Below are 16,075 nucleotides of genomic sequence, written 5' to 3'. Positions count from 1 at the left end.
ACATGTGTTCCGCAAAAGCCTGTGTGAAGGAAACGAGGTTGAAGGATATGAATGGATCGGACCTAACAAGATGTATAATAATGGAACATGTGAGATGCCGCAGGAATACTGGTTGCGATGTGAAGGACACGATTGCACAGTAGTGGAGTTGTATGGAAGAAGGGTGTTGGAAAGTGCTGTGGAAGTGCCAAGGGAGATCCTGGGAAAGATTGAAGATGGAGCATTAGCTCTGGGATTGGAACTGTGGGGGGTCATCAAGATGATTCTGCCATATGCACTGATCGGAGTAGGGGTGGTGCTACTAGCGCCGCTTCTAGGAGGACTGATCAGATCAGGAGTCAAGTTGTATGGAAGAAGGGTGTTGGAGAAAGAAAGGCGGAGAGAGAAGACTCGCTGAAGGATAAGGAGGAGTTGGATACTGCACTGTTCTCGGGGCTGCCTCGGTGGCGGAGGCAGAGCGTTACTGGATTAAAAGAACACACATTTTAAAAGACTCGCCGAAGGATAAGGAGGAGTTGGAACTCCTCCTACGCGAGGAGAGATGGCCTCGCAAGTAAGGGGTTATGCTTGTCAACATGACCCCACACCTGGACTTATCTGTTAAGCGAGGTGAGCAAGGGACAGAGTAACAACCCTCGAGATGACCACCAACATGGAGAATGGGACTGAACCCCCCACGACCCAACCTATGTGGATTAAGAGATTCAAAGGAGATGTAGCAGAGTTTGTCACATTGGAGGTCATAAGGTTTATCTTCTGCTGTATGGGGCTTTGGGTTGGAAACCAGGGGTTCAGAGTCCTCTGCCTGGTCGGAGAAATTGTACGAGTACTGATTGTGAATGTATGGCGAGGTGAGGCCACCTACACCACATCCTGGTTTGTTGCATTCCTCCTAGGACAGCTCAAGGTAGACACGTCCAGAAGAGGGATTATGAGAATGATCATCCTGGTCATCTGGCTGGTGCTGGACATGGCCTCACTGTGGTCCAAAGTCACGTACTGGGTGAATTTGGGTCTGGAAGGATTGGTGGTCGTGGGCCTGCTGAGCTACATGTATTCGCAAGTCAGTCGGCTAAAGAGTAACCAGGCACAAATATGGGCTTTCAAATTGCTACGTCTTTGTTTGTGGGGATTTGGTTGGGGGATTCTGAGTATTATGTGCCTGTTGGGATTCATCACCAACCTACCTCTGATCCTCTGGTTTGTGCTGTACGGGCATCTGTTCCCGCAACCTGCTCGGAAGGAGCCAGTCAGTAATCCACCGGGTGAAGAGAGAGCCAGAGCAGCCGTTCCCCGACGCTGGACAAGGGAAATGGAGCACATTTACGAGGAAGTCCCACTCTATGACGCCATTCTACGGATGCTAAACTCGTGACGCAGGCAGTCCAAGGCATTTTGCCAGCTAAAGCTTTTGCGCTGATGATCATCCAATCAACTTTTATGTCACCATGTATGGACAAAAGGAGAGAGCAGTGGGTGGAGAGAGGCCTGCCTACCACGGGTGTGGCGGATTGGGATTATAAGTAGCGGAGTGAAGAGGAAGTGGTCAGTTCAGAGTTGGGGAACGGAAGAGCCACACGAAGGGGACAATGTCCAATGCCAGCAATGCAAGTACCGAGTCTGCAGTAACAACTTCACCAGCATTGGTCATGGAAGTAAGTACAAATCTGACTTGCATCCAGAATTGCTCTGAGACCCAGGAACCAGAGATCGACTTTACCAAAGTGGATTTCTGGGCATTCGAGTGCATATGGTTTGTGTTTTGCTGCACCGGGGCATGGTCCAAGGAGCAGCCCCTGCGAATTATAACCCTAAGCATCGGCCTTATTAAGGCCCTGATCGAGACTGTTGTCAGGGGAAGGATAAGAATCACCTTGGCTTGTTGACTGGAGAGGTGGATTGTTCCCTGAGTGATCTAAGATTGTGAAAGTTCACCGAGTCTGATGTGGTGATGGTGTGTAATGATTACAGGAATGGGTGAAATGTTGGTGTGAATGTGAGGTCCAAGTCTGGTATTGTCTGTATGGTGGTCAGAGGTGGAGCTGAATGCATAAGAGCATGGACCTGGTGGACATCAATCGTTGGTAGACAGGGCTGCTGGTGCGGGATTGGGGTGATTGGCATGCTGTATGCTGTATGTCAGGTTGGCGGACAGCATGCGGGTACCTGCTCTGTTCAGGTGGAGCTCGTCTGACCCAAAGAGATGTCGTCTCTCCCAGCACGCATCAAAGTTGTTGACGATAAAAACAGTCACCTGGGACTGGGACACCAGGGAGTTAAAACTGTGGATGAAGTCGGGCCTGTTTAGAGTGGAGCAGGCGGGCACCAACCGGACGAGGACGGCTCCCAGAGAACTGTGTGCCCGAGTGCAGAGGTGGTGTTCTGAGGTACTAACTCGCCGGCCCGTGAGGTCTCCACCGAGTTGGTCAACGCCGGGAAACGGGTTCTGAGGGCAATTAACATTGAATCCTTCAACTGCAGCTGATCCGACATTCGGTCAATGTCCTGGAGAAGGTCAGCAATCTTTTTGAATGCTTTGTTTAGCATTTATTCCATCACTCCATGTGAGTCAGCAGCATCCAGTGTTGACATGGCTGCTCACGAGGCCTTTCTTTAAAAACTTAAAATCCAGATGTCCGATGACTGAAAAACTTTCATCCAGTAAAAGACAAACGTTAAAAGCAAACATTAGCCAGAGGCATAATGCTTGGGATGATTTAAAACGTTTTAAAACTGGATAAAAACGTAGGCTTGCGGAGCTCTGTTGTGCAGCAGCAGTAGACAGCAGTTAACAGCAACTTCTAATTTGACGGAAGTTACTGTGGTCTGTTCACAGTGAGAGTTCAGTTGTCGTTCTTCTGGTTGTGTCCTGACGTCAAAGACACTGCACAAAACACATCTTATTACTATTAATGCAGTTGTTGTGAAAACTGCTTAAATGTGCCAGTCTGTAAAGTTAAATTTCTAATGTCTTGGAATTTGTTGAATTTGTCGTGTGGGTAAATTATGAACTTGTGCAAAGTTTTGCACAGAAATGCACGTGGTCCTTCCTGCTAGTTGGAGACTGACTGGTCTAAAAATATAGTTTGAGACGCACACATCAGCTCATACTTCTGCAAAAGCCACCTGAGGTTTTGGCAGCAGATGTCAAGTGGAAACCGTTATGTGTGTCCTCATCTATAAAGTACGACACACTGCCCACCAACGTCTCACTGAGAGCTGCTTTGTTGTTAGATGTCATTACAAGTATGGGTGGAGGTAAACTGTGGTTTGTTCTGCTTCTGAGGCTGATGTTTCTCACTGACAGCGAAGGTATTTTAAAAGAAACTTTTTTATTCAATTATTCATACTTTAGTTTATCATAATCTTGTTCTTAATCTTCTTTTCTTGGGTTTAACAAGAGAATCTGTATATTTTCTGTTTTCTTATTGTAGTGTTTTTAGTTTTTACAGATGCAGCACATGTCAACTCATTAAATTTGATTTCTGTTTTAATTGTCTGATTGCAGGGATAGAGAAGTATATTGAGAAGACCATTGGTAAAGAACCAGATGTCACTCCACTATGCACCAATACAACTGAGAATGTTATCACATTAATAGTTTGTAAGATCAGAACTGAGATGAACCAGGGAGAAGAGTGTCGTCTGTTGTATCAATACGGACAAGACTTTGTGCATGAATGTGACTCCAGGTTCACACTAGTGAAGGAAAATCACACCGTGTTTCTACACTTGATCAATTTAACACCAAAGGAAAGTGGGAACCACACCTGTGTGTGTTCATATGTTGGCGGAATACACACTCTTCATCTGAATATCACTGTGAAAGGTAAGAGATTCATTTATTTTATAATCACATAATTTAAAACTTAAATTAAAAATCAAAAACAAAACTGTGATACACCTAAACCACTGGTATTAAATATTAACAGTATAAATTGTAGTAATTCAACGTTAGATGATGATGCGTTACTTTCGTAGTAATGTTGAGAACTTTCTTAATGTTGGTCATTAATGTTCAAAACCTGTTCTACATTTCTAATCTAATTTTAAGAGGATAAAGATGATGTCTCCACAGCTACAGATATTCCTCTCTCTTATGTTTATGTTGGAGTTACTGTATTCATCATAGTAATTTGCATCATCCTGGGATTTGTCTACACAAAAAGGCGCCACGGGTAAGAGATGAATAAAATCTAATTAAGTTACTTTATTAGTCACACTTAAAAATGTCTGTTCCTTACATTTCATTTAATCAAATTGTTTGTCGTACTGTTAGAGATTTGGGGAGAGTTTTTTTTTATTTTTCAATTCTAAAATCACAAACTAACACAATACAGAGCGAGTACACAATTAGTAATAATTTAATTTTCTATGTCCAACAGAAGAAAGACTGAACCAATAACCAGTCAACCAAACATGATACCGCCCACGGTAATATGGTGCACCTTCTGAACTTTTTAAAAAAAAAGCAAAAACAAAAATGTATTAACTGTGCGTCACTTTGCAGGAAGCAGAGGCCATCGAGCCGTACAGCGTCTTCATTCAGACAGAGAATGGACTTTACACAACTGCAAGAATACACAGTTTAAATATGAGGACTAATAATATGTCTAACACATAAATGATGATGATTTAGAACATTATTTTCCATGTATTTAATCCTTTATGTGAGTTTAATATTTTTAAAGGAAGTGAACTCTCTTGTAAAACAAATGCAAGTATAAAATAAAATGTGTGAAAATCTGTGATAGTTTAATCTTCTTCATTTCTATCAGAGTCTGAACTGCTGCTCAAACAACAACCCTTATTTACCTGCTGTGATCAGAGATGTAAGTGGGCGACGATGGACGTATTTTGTTTTAGTTGTGACTGTGTTAGTGTTTGGAAACACCCATATCTTACGTAAGCCAAGAATGTCAAAGATTTCTACATTGATTAACATTAAAGCGTTTTGTCTGTTAGCAGTGAGAGTTGAGCCGTGGTTCTTCAGAGACACCGTACGAAACCTACATTATTTCTATTCTATTGTTTCTGTTAATGCAGTTGTGTGACAATTACTCAAATGTGTCAGTCTGTAAAGTTGAATGTCCAGTGTCTTGGAATTTGTTGAATTTGTCATGTGGGTAAATTATGAACTTGTTAAACATTCTGCACAGAAATGCAGGTGGTCCTTCATGCTAGTTTGAGACTGACTGGCCTAAAAATATTGTTTGAGACACACACATCAGCTCATACTTCTGCAAAAGCCACGAATTTGAGGTTTTGGTAGCAGAAGTCAAGTGGAAACTATTGTGTGTGTCCTCATCTATAAACTACTACACACTGCCCACCAACGTCTCACTAAGAGCTGCTTTGTTGTTTAGATGTCATTACAAGTATGGGTGGAGGTAAACTGTGGTTTGTTCTGCTTCTGAGGCTGATGTTTCTCACTGACAGCGAAGGTATTTCGTATTATTCATACTTAGTTTATCATAATCTTGTTCTTAGTCGTCCTTTCTTGGGTTTAAATACATCATCTGTATATTTTCTGTTTTCTTATTGTAGTGTTTTTAGGTTTTACAGATGCACCACGTGTCAACTCATTACATTTGATTTCTGTTTTAATTGTCTGATTGCAGCGATACAAGAGTATCTTGAGAAGACCATTGGTAAAGAACCAGATGTCACTCCACTATGTACCAGTAAAACTGGGAACTTTATCACATTAATAGTTTGTAAGATCAGAACTGAGATGAACCAGGGAGAAGAGTGTTGTCTGATGTATTGATACGGACAAGACTTTGTACCTGAATGTGACTCCAGGTTCACACTAGTGAAGGAAAATCACACCGTGTTTCTACACTTGATCAATTTAACATCAACGGAAAGTGGGAACCACACCTGTGAGTGTTTATATGATGGTGGAACAGACACTCTTCATCTGAATATCACTGTGAAAGGTAAGAGATTAATTTATGCTATAAAACTGGTTTCACATGTTCATGTGTTAGTCTGTATTGTAGGGAAAAAACACTGAAAGTAAATCATCAAAAAAAATAATGAATGTGTGTGATACTGATCTTCCTTTTAACGTTAAGAAGATGATGAAGAGTCCGTCGGTTCTCCTGAGATACCTCTCTCTTATGATGTTACTGGAGCGACTGCATTTGTCGTTGTGATTGGAATCATCCTGGGATTTGTCAACAGGAAAACTTGCCTCGGGTAGGAAATAGTATAACAATATTCCTTATAATTCGCTGTCATTACATTCCCTTGTTTTTTTTTTTTTTTTTTTTTTTTTTTTAAAGAGGTCTGTATAAATTCGGCAAAGTTACGCAAATAGACAATTTCTAATAATTAATTTTTGTGTTTCAATTACCCAACAGAGAAGAAATGGAACACATGACCACAGCACAATATGTACTGTAACTTTTCCCAGTACTTTTAATGTCAGAATACTTTGGATAGTTTGGATCGTGTGTTCTGTTTCAGGAAGTGGAATACACCGAGTGAGACGGGGCTTAAAGTTTTACATATTTTAAACATACTGTCTTGAAATAACAAATATACTAAAACAAAATAAATTGTGGTTTGTGGTTTGTGGTTAGGGACATTCGTCCAATCACATGTAATAGTTTCTGAACCACTTGTCTTCAGACAGCGAAGGTTTCAGGGCTTTGGGTTTTCTTGCTGTTGATTTCCTGCTTTGCTTTGAAAATATCGCTTATCTCGTGCGTTCATGTTCATTTGACTTCCTGTTTTTTTGTGTTTCTTTAGCCTGCTGCTGTCTTTTCCACACACACACACACACACACACACACACACACACACACACACACACACACACACACACACACACAGAGAGAAGTTGGATTGTCCTGTCTGTACAACTGAATTAATGAGACACACAGACGTGCTAACAAACAGTATATTGTTACAGCTTGTGCTACAGTCGATATGTGGAGCAGCCATCTTGGATTTGGAGGTTGCCCAAATCTCTGACCCCTAAATCCAGTTAAAGAGTAGTTTCTTTCTCATTTCTTTCAGTTGTCAGTTCATCTGTGTCTGTAGCTGCTGTATTTGTTTCCTTGCTTGGACTCTTAATTGTTTTACCGTTTTTTTTCTTCTTTTTGGTGTTGACATAAAGGCACAAACTGAAACATCCTCCACTTCCTTTTTGACGTCCTCACACCAGCTCCTATCTCTGCGAAAGCCGAGAGTCTGAGGTTTTAGCATGTGAAGTAAAGCGCACTGTTCTTACATAGAGTGTATAGTACACTGTAAACTGCCAGCAATCTTGTCCACTATGGTTACATGGAAACTGTGGCTCGCTGTACTTCTGACTTCTTGCACTGACAGTGAAGGTATCCTAACTACTTTTATATACGTTGCTTTGTTAATATTTCCTTCTCTAGTTTAAAGGGAACAGCACTGTGTTTTTAGTGTTTTCTGTTGGTTTCTGTTGCAAATCCGTTTCATGCTGAACGGATTCTGTTTTAATTGTCTGATTGCAGGGATACAAGAGTATCTTGAGAAGACCATTGGTAAAGAACCAGATGTCACTCCACTATGCACCAATAAAACTGGGAACTTTATCACATTAATAATTTGTAAGATCAGAACTGAGGTGAACCAGGGAGAAGAGTGTCGTCTGTTGTATCGATACGGACAAGACTTTGTACATGAATGTGACTCCAGGTTCACACTAGTGAAGGAAAAACACACCATGTTTCTACACTTGATCAATTTAACACCAAAGGAAAGTGGGAATCACACCTGTGAGTGTACATATACTGGTGGAACACACACTCTTCATCTCAACATCACTGTGAAAGGTAAGAATAAAGATAATTTATTTTGTAATAGTCACGTATTTAATATATTGCTGTTTTTTTCTGTCGTTTAGTAGAATCAATATGGATATGTCTTCTTTAATAAAAAAAACTGTGGTACACCTAAACCACTGGTATTAAATATTAACAGTATAAATTGTAGTAATTCAACGTTAGATGATGATGTGTTAGTTTCGTAGTAATGTTGATAATTATCTTAATGTTGGTCATTGATGTTAAAAACCTGTTCTACATTTCTAATCTAATTTTATGTGTCAACATTTAAGAAGATGAAGATGAAGATGATGAAGTCTTGGCCACAGCTACAGATATTCCTCTTTCTTATGTTTATGTTGGAGTCACTATATTCATCATAGTAATTTGCATCATCCTGGGATTTGTCTACACAAAAAGGCGCCATGAGTAAGAGATTAATAAAAACTAATTAAGTTACTTTATTAGTCACACTTAAAAATTTCTGTTCCTTACGTTTCATTTAATCAAATTGTTTGTCGTACTGTTAGAAATTTAGGGAGACATCTTTTTCTAAATCTAAATCTCAAACTAACACAATGCAGAGCGAGTACACAATTAGTAACAATTTATGTTTCTATGTCCAACAGAAGACAAACTGAACCAATAACCAGTCAACCAAACACGATACTGCCCATGGTAATATGCTGCACCTTCTGAACTTCACACTGCTCTATGTATATATTTATTATAACAACAGCAAAAAAATGACGTATTAACTTGTTATCTTGTGTTATCTTGCAGGAAGCAGAGGCCATCGAGCCGTACAGCGTCTTCATTCAGACGGAGAATGGACTTTACACAACTGCAAGAATACACAGTTTAAAAACAAGGACTAATAATGTCTCTAACACATAAATAATAATGATTTAGAACATTATTTTCCATGTATTTAATCATTTATGTGAGTTTGATATTTTTAAAGGAAGCAAAGTGTAGTGCAAGTATAAAATAAAATGTGTGAAAATCTGTGATAGTTTAATCTTCTTTATTTCTATCAGAGTCTGAACTGCTACTCAAACAACAACTGTTATTTACCTACTGTGAACAGATTGTGAGTGACGTGAGTGGGCGACGTTGGGCGTTTGAGCCTGTTTTGAAGTTCAAACACGCTTGACCTGACGCTTAGAGTTTACATGCTTCCTGCCTGAGCTTCCTGTCGTCGCCCACGTCTGCCTTGAACCTTTCTTTGCAGCCTGCGTGATGTCGCAGATCCATCGCATCTCTAAAACACGAAGCCTTCAAAGCAACCCTAAAAACACTTTGCTTTTGGTCGAGCGTCCTTTGGTTACCCCTGTGAGCAGCGAGCCCTTCGTCAAGTTATGAACTGTCCGTGTATTCTGTCCATATGAAGCATTCTGGCATTAACAACAACATAACAACATTCCTGATTCTTGACAGTTAATCGTTTGTGTTTCTCTTTTCCTTTTTTACGCCATGTTTGATGTGTGCTGCAAGCAACAAGCCCAGTCCTCGCGGTTTGTTTGCCACAAACCACCAGGACGTCATGAAGAAACATAACAAAAGCTTAAAGAGACAAAGAGGGCTTGTGTGAGTATTGTCGAAGGAGGATATTTTCCTCTCCTTCAGCCCAGGATCTTTATACCGTTTGGAAAGGGTGGTTCACCTACACACAAATCACGTGACAGTTTCTCAGGTTTTGGATATTTATTTGGTACACAGAGAATAGATATTGATTCAACGCTGAGGCTTCGGTCAGTTCACCTTAGAGGTAAAAAGAACCAAAAGCCCCACTTCAGGGACGTACAGTGACCTTATTCTACCTAGACCCTGCCTGTAAGACAATGGGGAGGAGTACTGCCTCTCATGTGTCAGTGAGTTTCTATGTGTAGCGATTAGCTTTATCTGGTTTCCAGTGTGTGAGATATTAGGGTGTGATGTGTCCTAGTCTGTGAGTAAGCTGCAGCAAAGCGAAAGACAACTCCTGATATGGTGAGATGGTGTAAGTAACATTCTTCTTGATTCTTCCCAAGGTTATACATAGGCTGAAGGCCTTATTAACCCCTGTAAAACCCAACAGCATGTCTGTTTACTCTTGGATACACAGGATGCTGGAGTTGCTCAGAAACTGATGCGGAATTACACAAAATCATCACCTTTAAAGATGAACTAGATGGGGCTTCCTGTTGCAACATGGTGTGGCTAAGGTTTGCGGTTTAGGTAACAAAAGAGCTGTGTCGGTAGTTTACCATCCTCCCTACAGCTATGGACGTTATGGGTCAAGCTTTTCACTACATATTTCTTTTAGGTGCCACACAAAGGCAGAACTCCAGAAGCACTTTGTTTTCGGAAAAAGGTTTGACCTTTAGGTTGAGAAAACACTGCTATCAGCCTCCTGATCATTATGGTTGCACCGAAACTGCGTTCTGTCCTACTTCTGCCTCTTTGTGTGTTCTTACAATGCTTTTCTTGAAGGAGGACATCTAAACACGTACCATTTCTGATAGGGCCTCCTTCTAGCCACTGCTTGCTAGTGGCTAGAAGGGGCCTCCCCGGTGCTGTAGACATGCAGTCGATAATCACGACACTTGAAACCCTCTTAGACATTGCAACAACGACATGTTGAGAGTCTCCCTAATGGGCCCCACTGCTAGCTGGCTTGGTGCTGCTGGGTAACATGAAGCAAACCTACCTCTTAGGACACGCAAAAAGAACAAAAAAATAACAAGAGGAGCATGAAAGCAGACAGTGGTAAGTATGAATGTGTGATACATTCAAAATAGTCATACCACTTTGTCTCACTCCCACAAAACATCAGAAAAGTTTAGTGTTCAACGTACAACAAAAGCTAATGCTAGTTAGACAGAGGACCAGCTGGAAATTTTAAACTCTTCACATATACCTGTTTGAAATGGTTTGAACACAAGAGGTGTATTATAAAATCATGACATCAGTTTTGTTGCCAATATTTGTGTACACGCAACACTGCATGTAATAATTTAGTACTGACAACAACAATATTAATTTCTCCTATTAGAAATGCATTTGTTGTTGACATTGTTGCTAACACTGGTGAAACCAACATCAGCTCTGCTGTCAGTAGATCATTTTATTCCATCCAAACTGTGACTATTTTGTATTTAGAAGAGAAAGATAATATTTATGTCCATGAATGTTCACACACACTTCTATATTTGCATGAAAATATTAAAGCAAACACCAAATAAAATTGAATTTTTTTGTTTTGTTTTTTTCTCAAGGTGATCTGTTGACAATTTTTTGCTCATCAACCACAACAGTCTTCTACAGATGCCTCAACAGACGAAGGTATGAGAAAGTTATTCTAAGTTGACAATAGCTTAAAAAATGAGAATAGAGCATCTTTAAAAAAGAAGCCGTGACTTCGGGGCGCTTACATTTTTTTTGAAGAGGTGGAAGCTTGAGGTTTAGTTGGCGACAGTTCAAAGGAGTTTGTCTGTTCTCCACACCTCAGTATGGTGCACTGCACGTTGCCAGCAACAGTCGCTTCATGATCAATATGCAGGTATTGAAACTCTGCATTTTTCTGCACCTGACACTACCCGTGCATCTTTACAGTGAAGGTAATCTCAAGTTTTCCTGATGTAACATTTATCCAAGATATTTTTGTCTCACAATCTTTCGTCTTCGGTTTGAAGAAGAAACATTTTCTATAATTATCTACTGTAATCTTATGGAACAAGTGTTGTTTGATATTCAACTAATTCAAATAAACACCCGTCACTATTTTTCTCATAATCGATTTCAGCGACTCCTGTGGAGACAGTTGGGAAGGAATATGTCACTGGAATATGCACCAATAGTACGCAGTACATCCTCACAGTAGAATGTGAAATAAGATTTGAGAGGAGACGGGGAGAAGAGTGTCGTCTGTTGTATCAACATGGACAAGACTTACTTGAATGTGAAACCAGGTTCACACTGATGACAAAGAATCAGACTGTCTTCCTGCGTCTGACCAATTTAACGTCAGCTGACCGTGGGAACTACATCTGTCACTGTTTGTATTTAGGCGGAACACATACGCTCCGTAATGATATCCCTGTGGAAGGTAAGAGCGTCTTTTTCTTCTCTTCAGCTTTGAGTGGCAGATCTCAACAAATTTCTGATTATTGTATTTGATGTAGAAGATGGCGACAACTCTGAGGGGAAAAGAAATCACGGCGCTTCCCATGGTAATATGCTGCACATTCTGAACTTTTTTTTAAAAAAACAACAACAACAAAAAAAAAATTATTAACTGTGCATCACTTTGCAGGAAGCAGAGGCCATCGAGCCGTACAGCGTCTGCATTCAGACGGAGAATGGACTTTACACAACTGCAAGAATACACTGTTTAAAAACGAGGACTAATAATGTGTCTAACACATAAATGATGATGATTTAGAACATTATTTTCCATGTATTTAATCCTTTATGTGAGTTTGATATTTTTAAAGCAAGTGAACTCTCTTGTAAAACAAATGCAAGTATAAAATAAAATGTGTTTATTTTTTTTGTGTCTTTATTTCTATCTGAGTCTGAACTGCTGCTCAAACAACAACCGTTATTTACCTACTGTGATCAGAGATGTAAGTGGGCGACGTTGGACATCTTTGTTTTATTTGACTCTGTTAGTGTTTGGAAACACCCATATCTTAACTAAGCCAAGAATGTCAAAGATTTCTACATTGATTAACGTTAAAGCTTTTTTTCTGTTAGCAGTGAGAGTTGAGCCGTGGTTGTCTGTAAAGTTAAAGTTGTAATGTCTTGGAATTTGTTGAATTTGTCGTGTGGGTAAATCATGAAGTGTGCAAAATTTTGCACAGAAATGCACGTGGTCCTTCATGCTAGTTGGAGACTGACTGGTCTAAAGATATTGTTTGAGACGCACACATCAGCTCATACTTCTGCAAAAGCCACAAATCTGAGGTTTTGGTAGCAGAAGTCAAATGGAAACTGTTGTGTGTGTCCTCATCCATAAACTACTACACACTGCCCACCAACGTCTCACTAAGAGCTGCATTGTCGTTTAGATGTCATTATAAGTATGTGTGGAGGTAAACTGTGGTTTGTTCTGCTTCTGAGGCTGATGTTTCTCACTGACAGCGAAGGTATTTCATATTATTCACTCTTTAGTTTATCATAATCTTGTTCTTAGTCGTCCTTTCTTGGGTTTAAAGACATCATCTGAATATTTTCTGTTTTCTTATTTTAGTGTTTTTAGGTTTTACAGATGCAGCACATGTCAACTCATTAAATTTGATTTCTGTTTTAATTGTCTGATTGCAGTGGTACATCAATATCTTGTGAAGACCATTGGTAAAGAACCAGATTTCACTCCACTATGCATCAATAAAACTGAGAAAGTTATCACATTTACATTTTGTAAGATCAGAACTGAGATGAACCAGGGAGAAGAGTGTCGTCTGTTATATGAACATGGACAAGACTTTCTACATGAATGTGACTCCAGATTCACACTAGTGAAGGAAAATCACACCGTGTTTCTACACTTGATCAATTTAACACCAAAGGAAAGTGGGAACCACACTTGTGAGTGTATATATGTTGGTGGATCACACACTCTTCATCTGAATATCACTGTGAAAGGTAAGAGATTCATTTAAAATAGTCACCTATTTTATAGATTACTGGTTATTTTCTGTTGCTTAATAGTATCAACATGGATGTCTGTTGCTTTATTTTAAAAAACTGTGGTACACCTAAACCAATAAAACCTCTGCTTGTGATAATACACTTAATATTAACAGTATAAAAGATGGTAATTCAACGTTAGATGATGATACGTTAGTTTCGTAGTAATGTTGAGAACTATCTAAATGTTGGTCATTAATGTTAAAAACCTGTTCTACATTTCTAATCTAATTTTACGTGTCAACATTTAAGAGGACGACGTCCCGGCCACAGATATTCCTCTCTCTTATGTTTATATTGGAGTCACTATATTCATCATAGTAATTTGCATCATCCTGGGATTTATCAACAGGAAAACTTGCCTCGGGTAGGAAATAGTATAAAAATATTCCTTATAATTCACTGTCATTACATTCCCTTGTTTTTTATTTTTTTTTATTTTAGGAGTGGTCTCTGTATCTATTCAGCAAAGTTACACAAATAGACAATTTCTAATAATTAATTTTTATGCTTCAATCCCCCAACAGAGAAGAAATTGAACACATGACCACAGCACTGTACACGGTAATATGTTGTTACTACTGTAACTTTTACCAGTACTTTTAATGTCAGAATACTTAGTCTGGATCGTGTGTTCTGTTTCAGGAAGTGGAATACACCGAGTGAGACGGGGCTTAAAGTTTTATATATGTTTCATTTCTTCTGTCTTACTGACAAACCTACTGTCTTGAACAACACATAAAATAATAAAAGAAATTGTTAAACAAAGTAGACTATTGTTATTATCATGAGCTATTATTTAAATTCACATATTACTAATTATCTCATCTGTATCGTCCATTCATATATAATAGTTTCTGAACTGCTTGTCGTCTTGAATTGCACCAAACAAGACAGTGAAGGTTTCATGGCTTTGGGTTTTCTTGCTGTTGATTTCCTGCTTTACTTCGAAAATATCGCTTATCTTGCGCGTCCATATTTGTTTGATTTCCTGTTCCTGTGGGTTTTTTTCTGTTGCTGTCTTTTGCGAATACACACAAACACACAGAAGTTGGATTGTACTGTCTGTACAACTGATTTAATGTGTGAACTAAATGATCATTAGTATTCAATCCTGACATCCTTATATTTTAGTGCTGGGGATGAGGAGAAGAGAATGCCGAAGAGTAGATGTGAAGGAATGAAGTTAGAATCATCTTCCTTGCTCAACTTAATCTGAGCATCTAAATACTGATGGAAAAAAATATTTCATGACTTTCTGTTGGATTTATCGTGAGGAAAAGTCATTGCAGTTGAATTTTTAATATCTTCTACTCAAAGTACTTGTGTGTATCTAGGGCCATGTATTATCACGAAATAGTTGTTTTCATCAGTGTATCTTTAACTATGAATGGTTGATTGTTTTAGAGTAGCTCAGGATGTAAAAAACAAACACTGGCTCAGAGAATGTTGGCTTTCAATTGAATGCAGTTCGCAATCTCACCGCTAGATGTCATCGCAGCACATGCCTTAAAATGGAGGCAGCTGGCGTTAATAGTATATGGAGAAAAATGCTGTAGTTTAGGATATTCAACCATTTTCTCACAGTAATCGGAGTCTTGTAGCAAAGCATAAAACAGCTCTGAGTTAATGAGTGGATGGATGGATGCTTCTCTAAGTAGTTTATCCTGTTGTTATTTCACTGATATGAACAAATACACCTCCAATATCCCCTCTTGTTTATAGAAATCACACAAGGTCGAGTCCATATGGATTATCTGTAAGTGAAACCCCCTCAGTGTACAGTATTCTGTTTTACACTTGACAACTCAGCATGAAGTCACTTTATTATGTGCAGTTTTACATACTGTACATTTGCTTATAGATATTTAGCTTGTGGTCTCGTCCCAAGCAACATAATAAACTACAGCAGTAAAGGCTTGTATTCAGGATCATTTAAGAAATCTGCTACCAAGTAACTATAGTCACAGAAAAATGGGCTCAGTCCAACCAAGAATACCATGACAACCATTTCACACATGGTATAAGGTGTTAAAATGACAAGGAAGTGGCTATTTCTGAGAAACCAAATTGTGTGTCCCACTGATGCATTTAAACGATATGAGAAACTGTTTGCAGAGGAGCTACCTTTCATCAAGAACAAGCAACTGTTCCTTCAGGTCGGGGCTGAAAGTTTTAGTGTCAGTGTGAGTCAGATTTTTAGATTGTTCCAATTTAATGCTAACATTTTATTATATGGCAATATCTGTGTATTTAATTCATTCTTTAGGTCATTCTTTGGAGGCCAGACTCAACCTTACTTTAGTTTATCACCAATCTACTTAGTAATCTACTTGCTGCAGATATTCCTCTCTCTACACAAAGAAATCATAAAAAATAAAGTGTTAAACCTATTTATCATCATGTAATAACATGATTGTAAAATTTATACAACTAAAACGAATGAAACTGCGAAAAATTAATGTCTCTTTGCTTTATTTGTGACTGTCAGTGTTTGGAAGCCTCCATATTTTAACTAAGCCAAGAATGTCAAAGATTTCTACATTGATTAACTTTAAAGTGTAGTTTTAAAGTTAACAGCAACTTCTAAT

At 39.0% G+C, this 16,075-nt stretch overlaps 2 protein-coding genes and 1 long non-coding RNA gene across 7 annotated transcripts in view; all 3 read left to right on the top strand.

Annotated features, from left to right (window-relative positions):
* The window catches only part of LOC125000570, a 30,780-nt gene extending 26,027 nt beyond the window's left edge, over nucleotides 1-4,753 (top strand). For both annotated transcript variants that reach the window (XM_047576089.1, XM_047576088.1), the window contains one exon: nucleotides 4,511-4,753. In XM_047576089.1, the coding sequence (XP_047432045.1) occupies nucleotides 4,511-4,624 (114 nt within the window). In that variant the 3' untranslated portion in view covers nucleotides 4,625-4,753. The remainder of the gene's footprint in view (nucleotides 1-4,510) is intronic.
* Nucleotides 4,754-5,193: 440 nt separating this feature from the next.
* Nucleotides 5,194-8,987, top strand: LOC125000569. 4 transcript variants are annotated; one of them, XR_007111335.1, is made up of 5 exons: nucleotides 5,194-5,444; nucleotides 5,622-5,942; nucleotides 8,105-8,237; nucleotides 8,438-8,486; nucleotides 8,592-8,987. XR_007111335.1 is itself a non-coding variant. In XM_047576085.1 (5 exons), the coding sequence occupies exons 1-5, from the start codon at nucleotides 5,381-5,383 to the stop codon at nucleotides 8,703-8,705; spliced, it is 684 nt and encodes a 227-aa protein (XP_047432041.1). In that variant the 5' UTR covers nucleotides 5,194-5,380; the 3' UTR covers nucleotides 8,706-8,982. The 4 variants fall into 4 exon arrangements, 2 of the variants coding, with proteins under 2 accessions (XP_047432041.1, XP_047432042.1); XR_007111334.1 differs by having other exon boundaries at nucleotides 8,102-8,237; nucleotides 8,592-8,986; XM_047576085.1 differs by lacking the exon at nucleotides 5,622-5,942 and adding an exon at nucleotides 7,497-7,817 and having other exon boundaries at nucleotides 8,102-8,237; nucleotides 8,592-8,982.
* Nucleotides 8,988-13,620: 4,633 nt separating this feature from the next.
* On the top strand, nucleotides 13,621-14,252 carry LOC125000595. The gene is made up of 3 exons (XR_007111344.1): nucleotides 13,621-13,851; nucleotides 14,012-14,048; nucleotides 14,130-14,252. It is a non-coding gene; the product is annotated as an uncharacterized LOC125000595 (long non-coding RNA).
* The last annotated feature ends 1,823 nt before the right edge of the window (nucleotides 14,253-16,075 follow it).

Source organism: Mugil cephalus, chromosome 23 (assembly GCF_022458985.1).
Source record: "Mugil cephalus isolate CIBA_MC_2020 chromosome 23, CIBA_Mcephalus_1.1, whole genome shotgun sequence".
Taxonomy (NCBI): domain Eukaryota; kingdom Metazoa; phylum Chordata; class Actinopteri; order Mugiliformes; family Mugilidae; genus Mugil; species Mugil cephalus.
Note: the sequence above shows the minus strand (reverse complement) of the source record. Positions and strands in the feature narration are given on the sequence as shown.

Bases quoted from the DNA above. Each gene is read 5' to 3' on its own strand.
- LOC125000569 (XM_047576085.1), top strand. From the start codon at position 5,381: ATGGGTGGAGGTAAACTGTGGTTTGTTCTGCTTCTGAGGCTGATGTTT. The intron at 5,445-7,496 runs GTATTTCGTATT...GTCTGATTGCAG, and splicing joins GTTTCTCACTGACAGCGAAG to GGATACAAGAGTATCTTGAG. The intron at 8,238-8,437 runs GTAAGAGATTAA...TATGTCCAACAG, and splicing joins TACACAAAAAGGCGCCATGA to AAGACAAACTGAACCAATAA.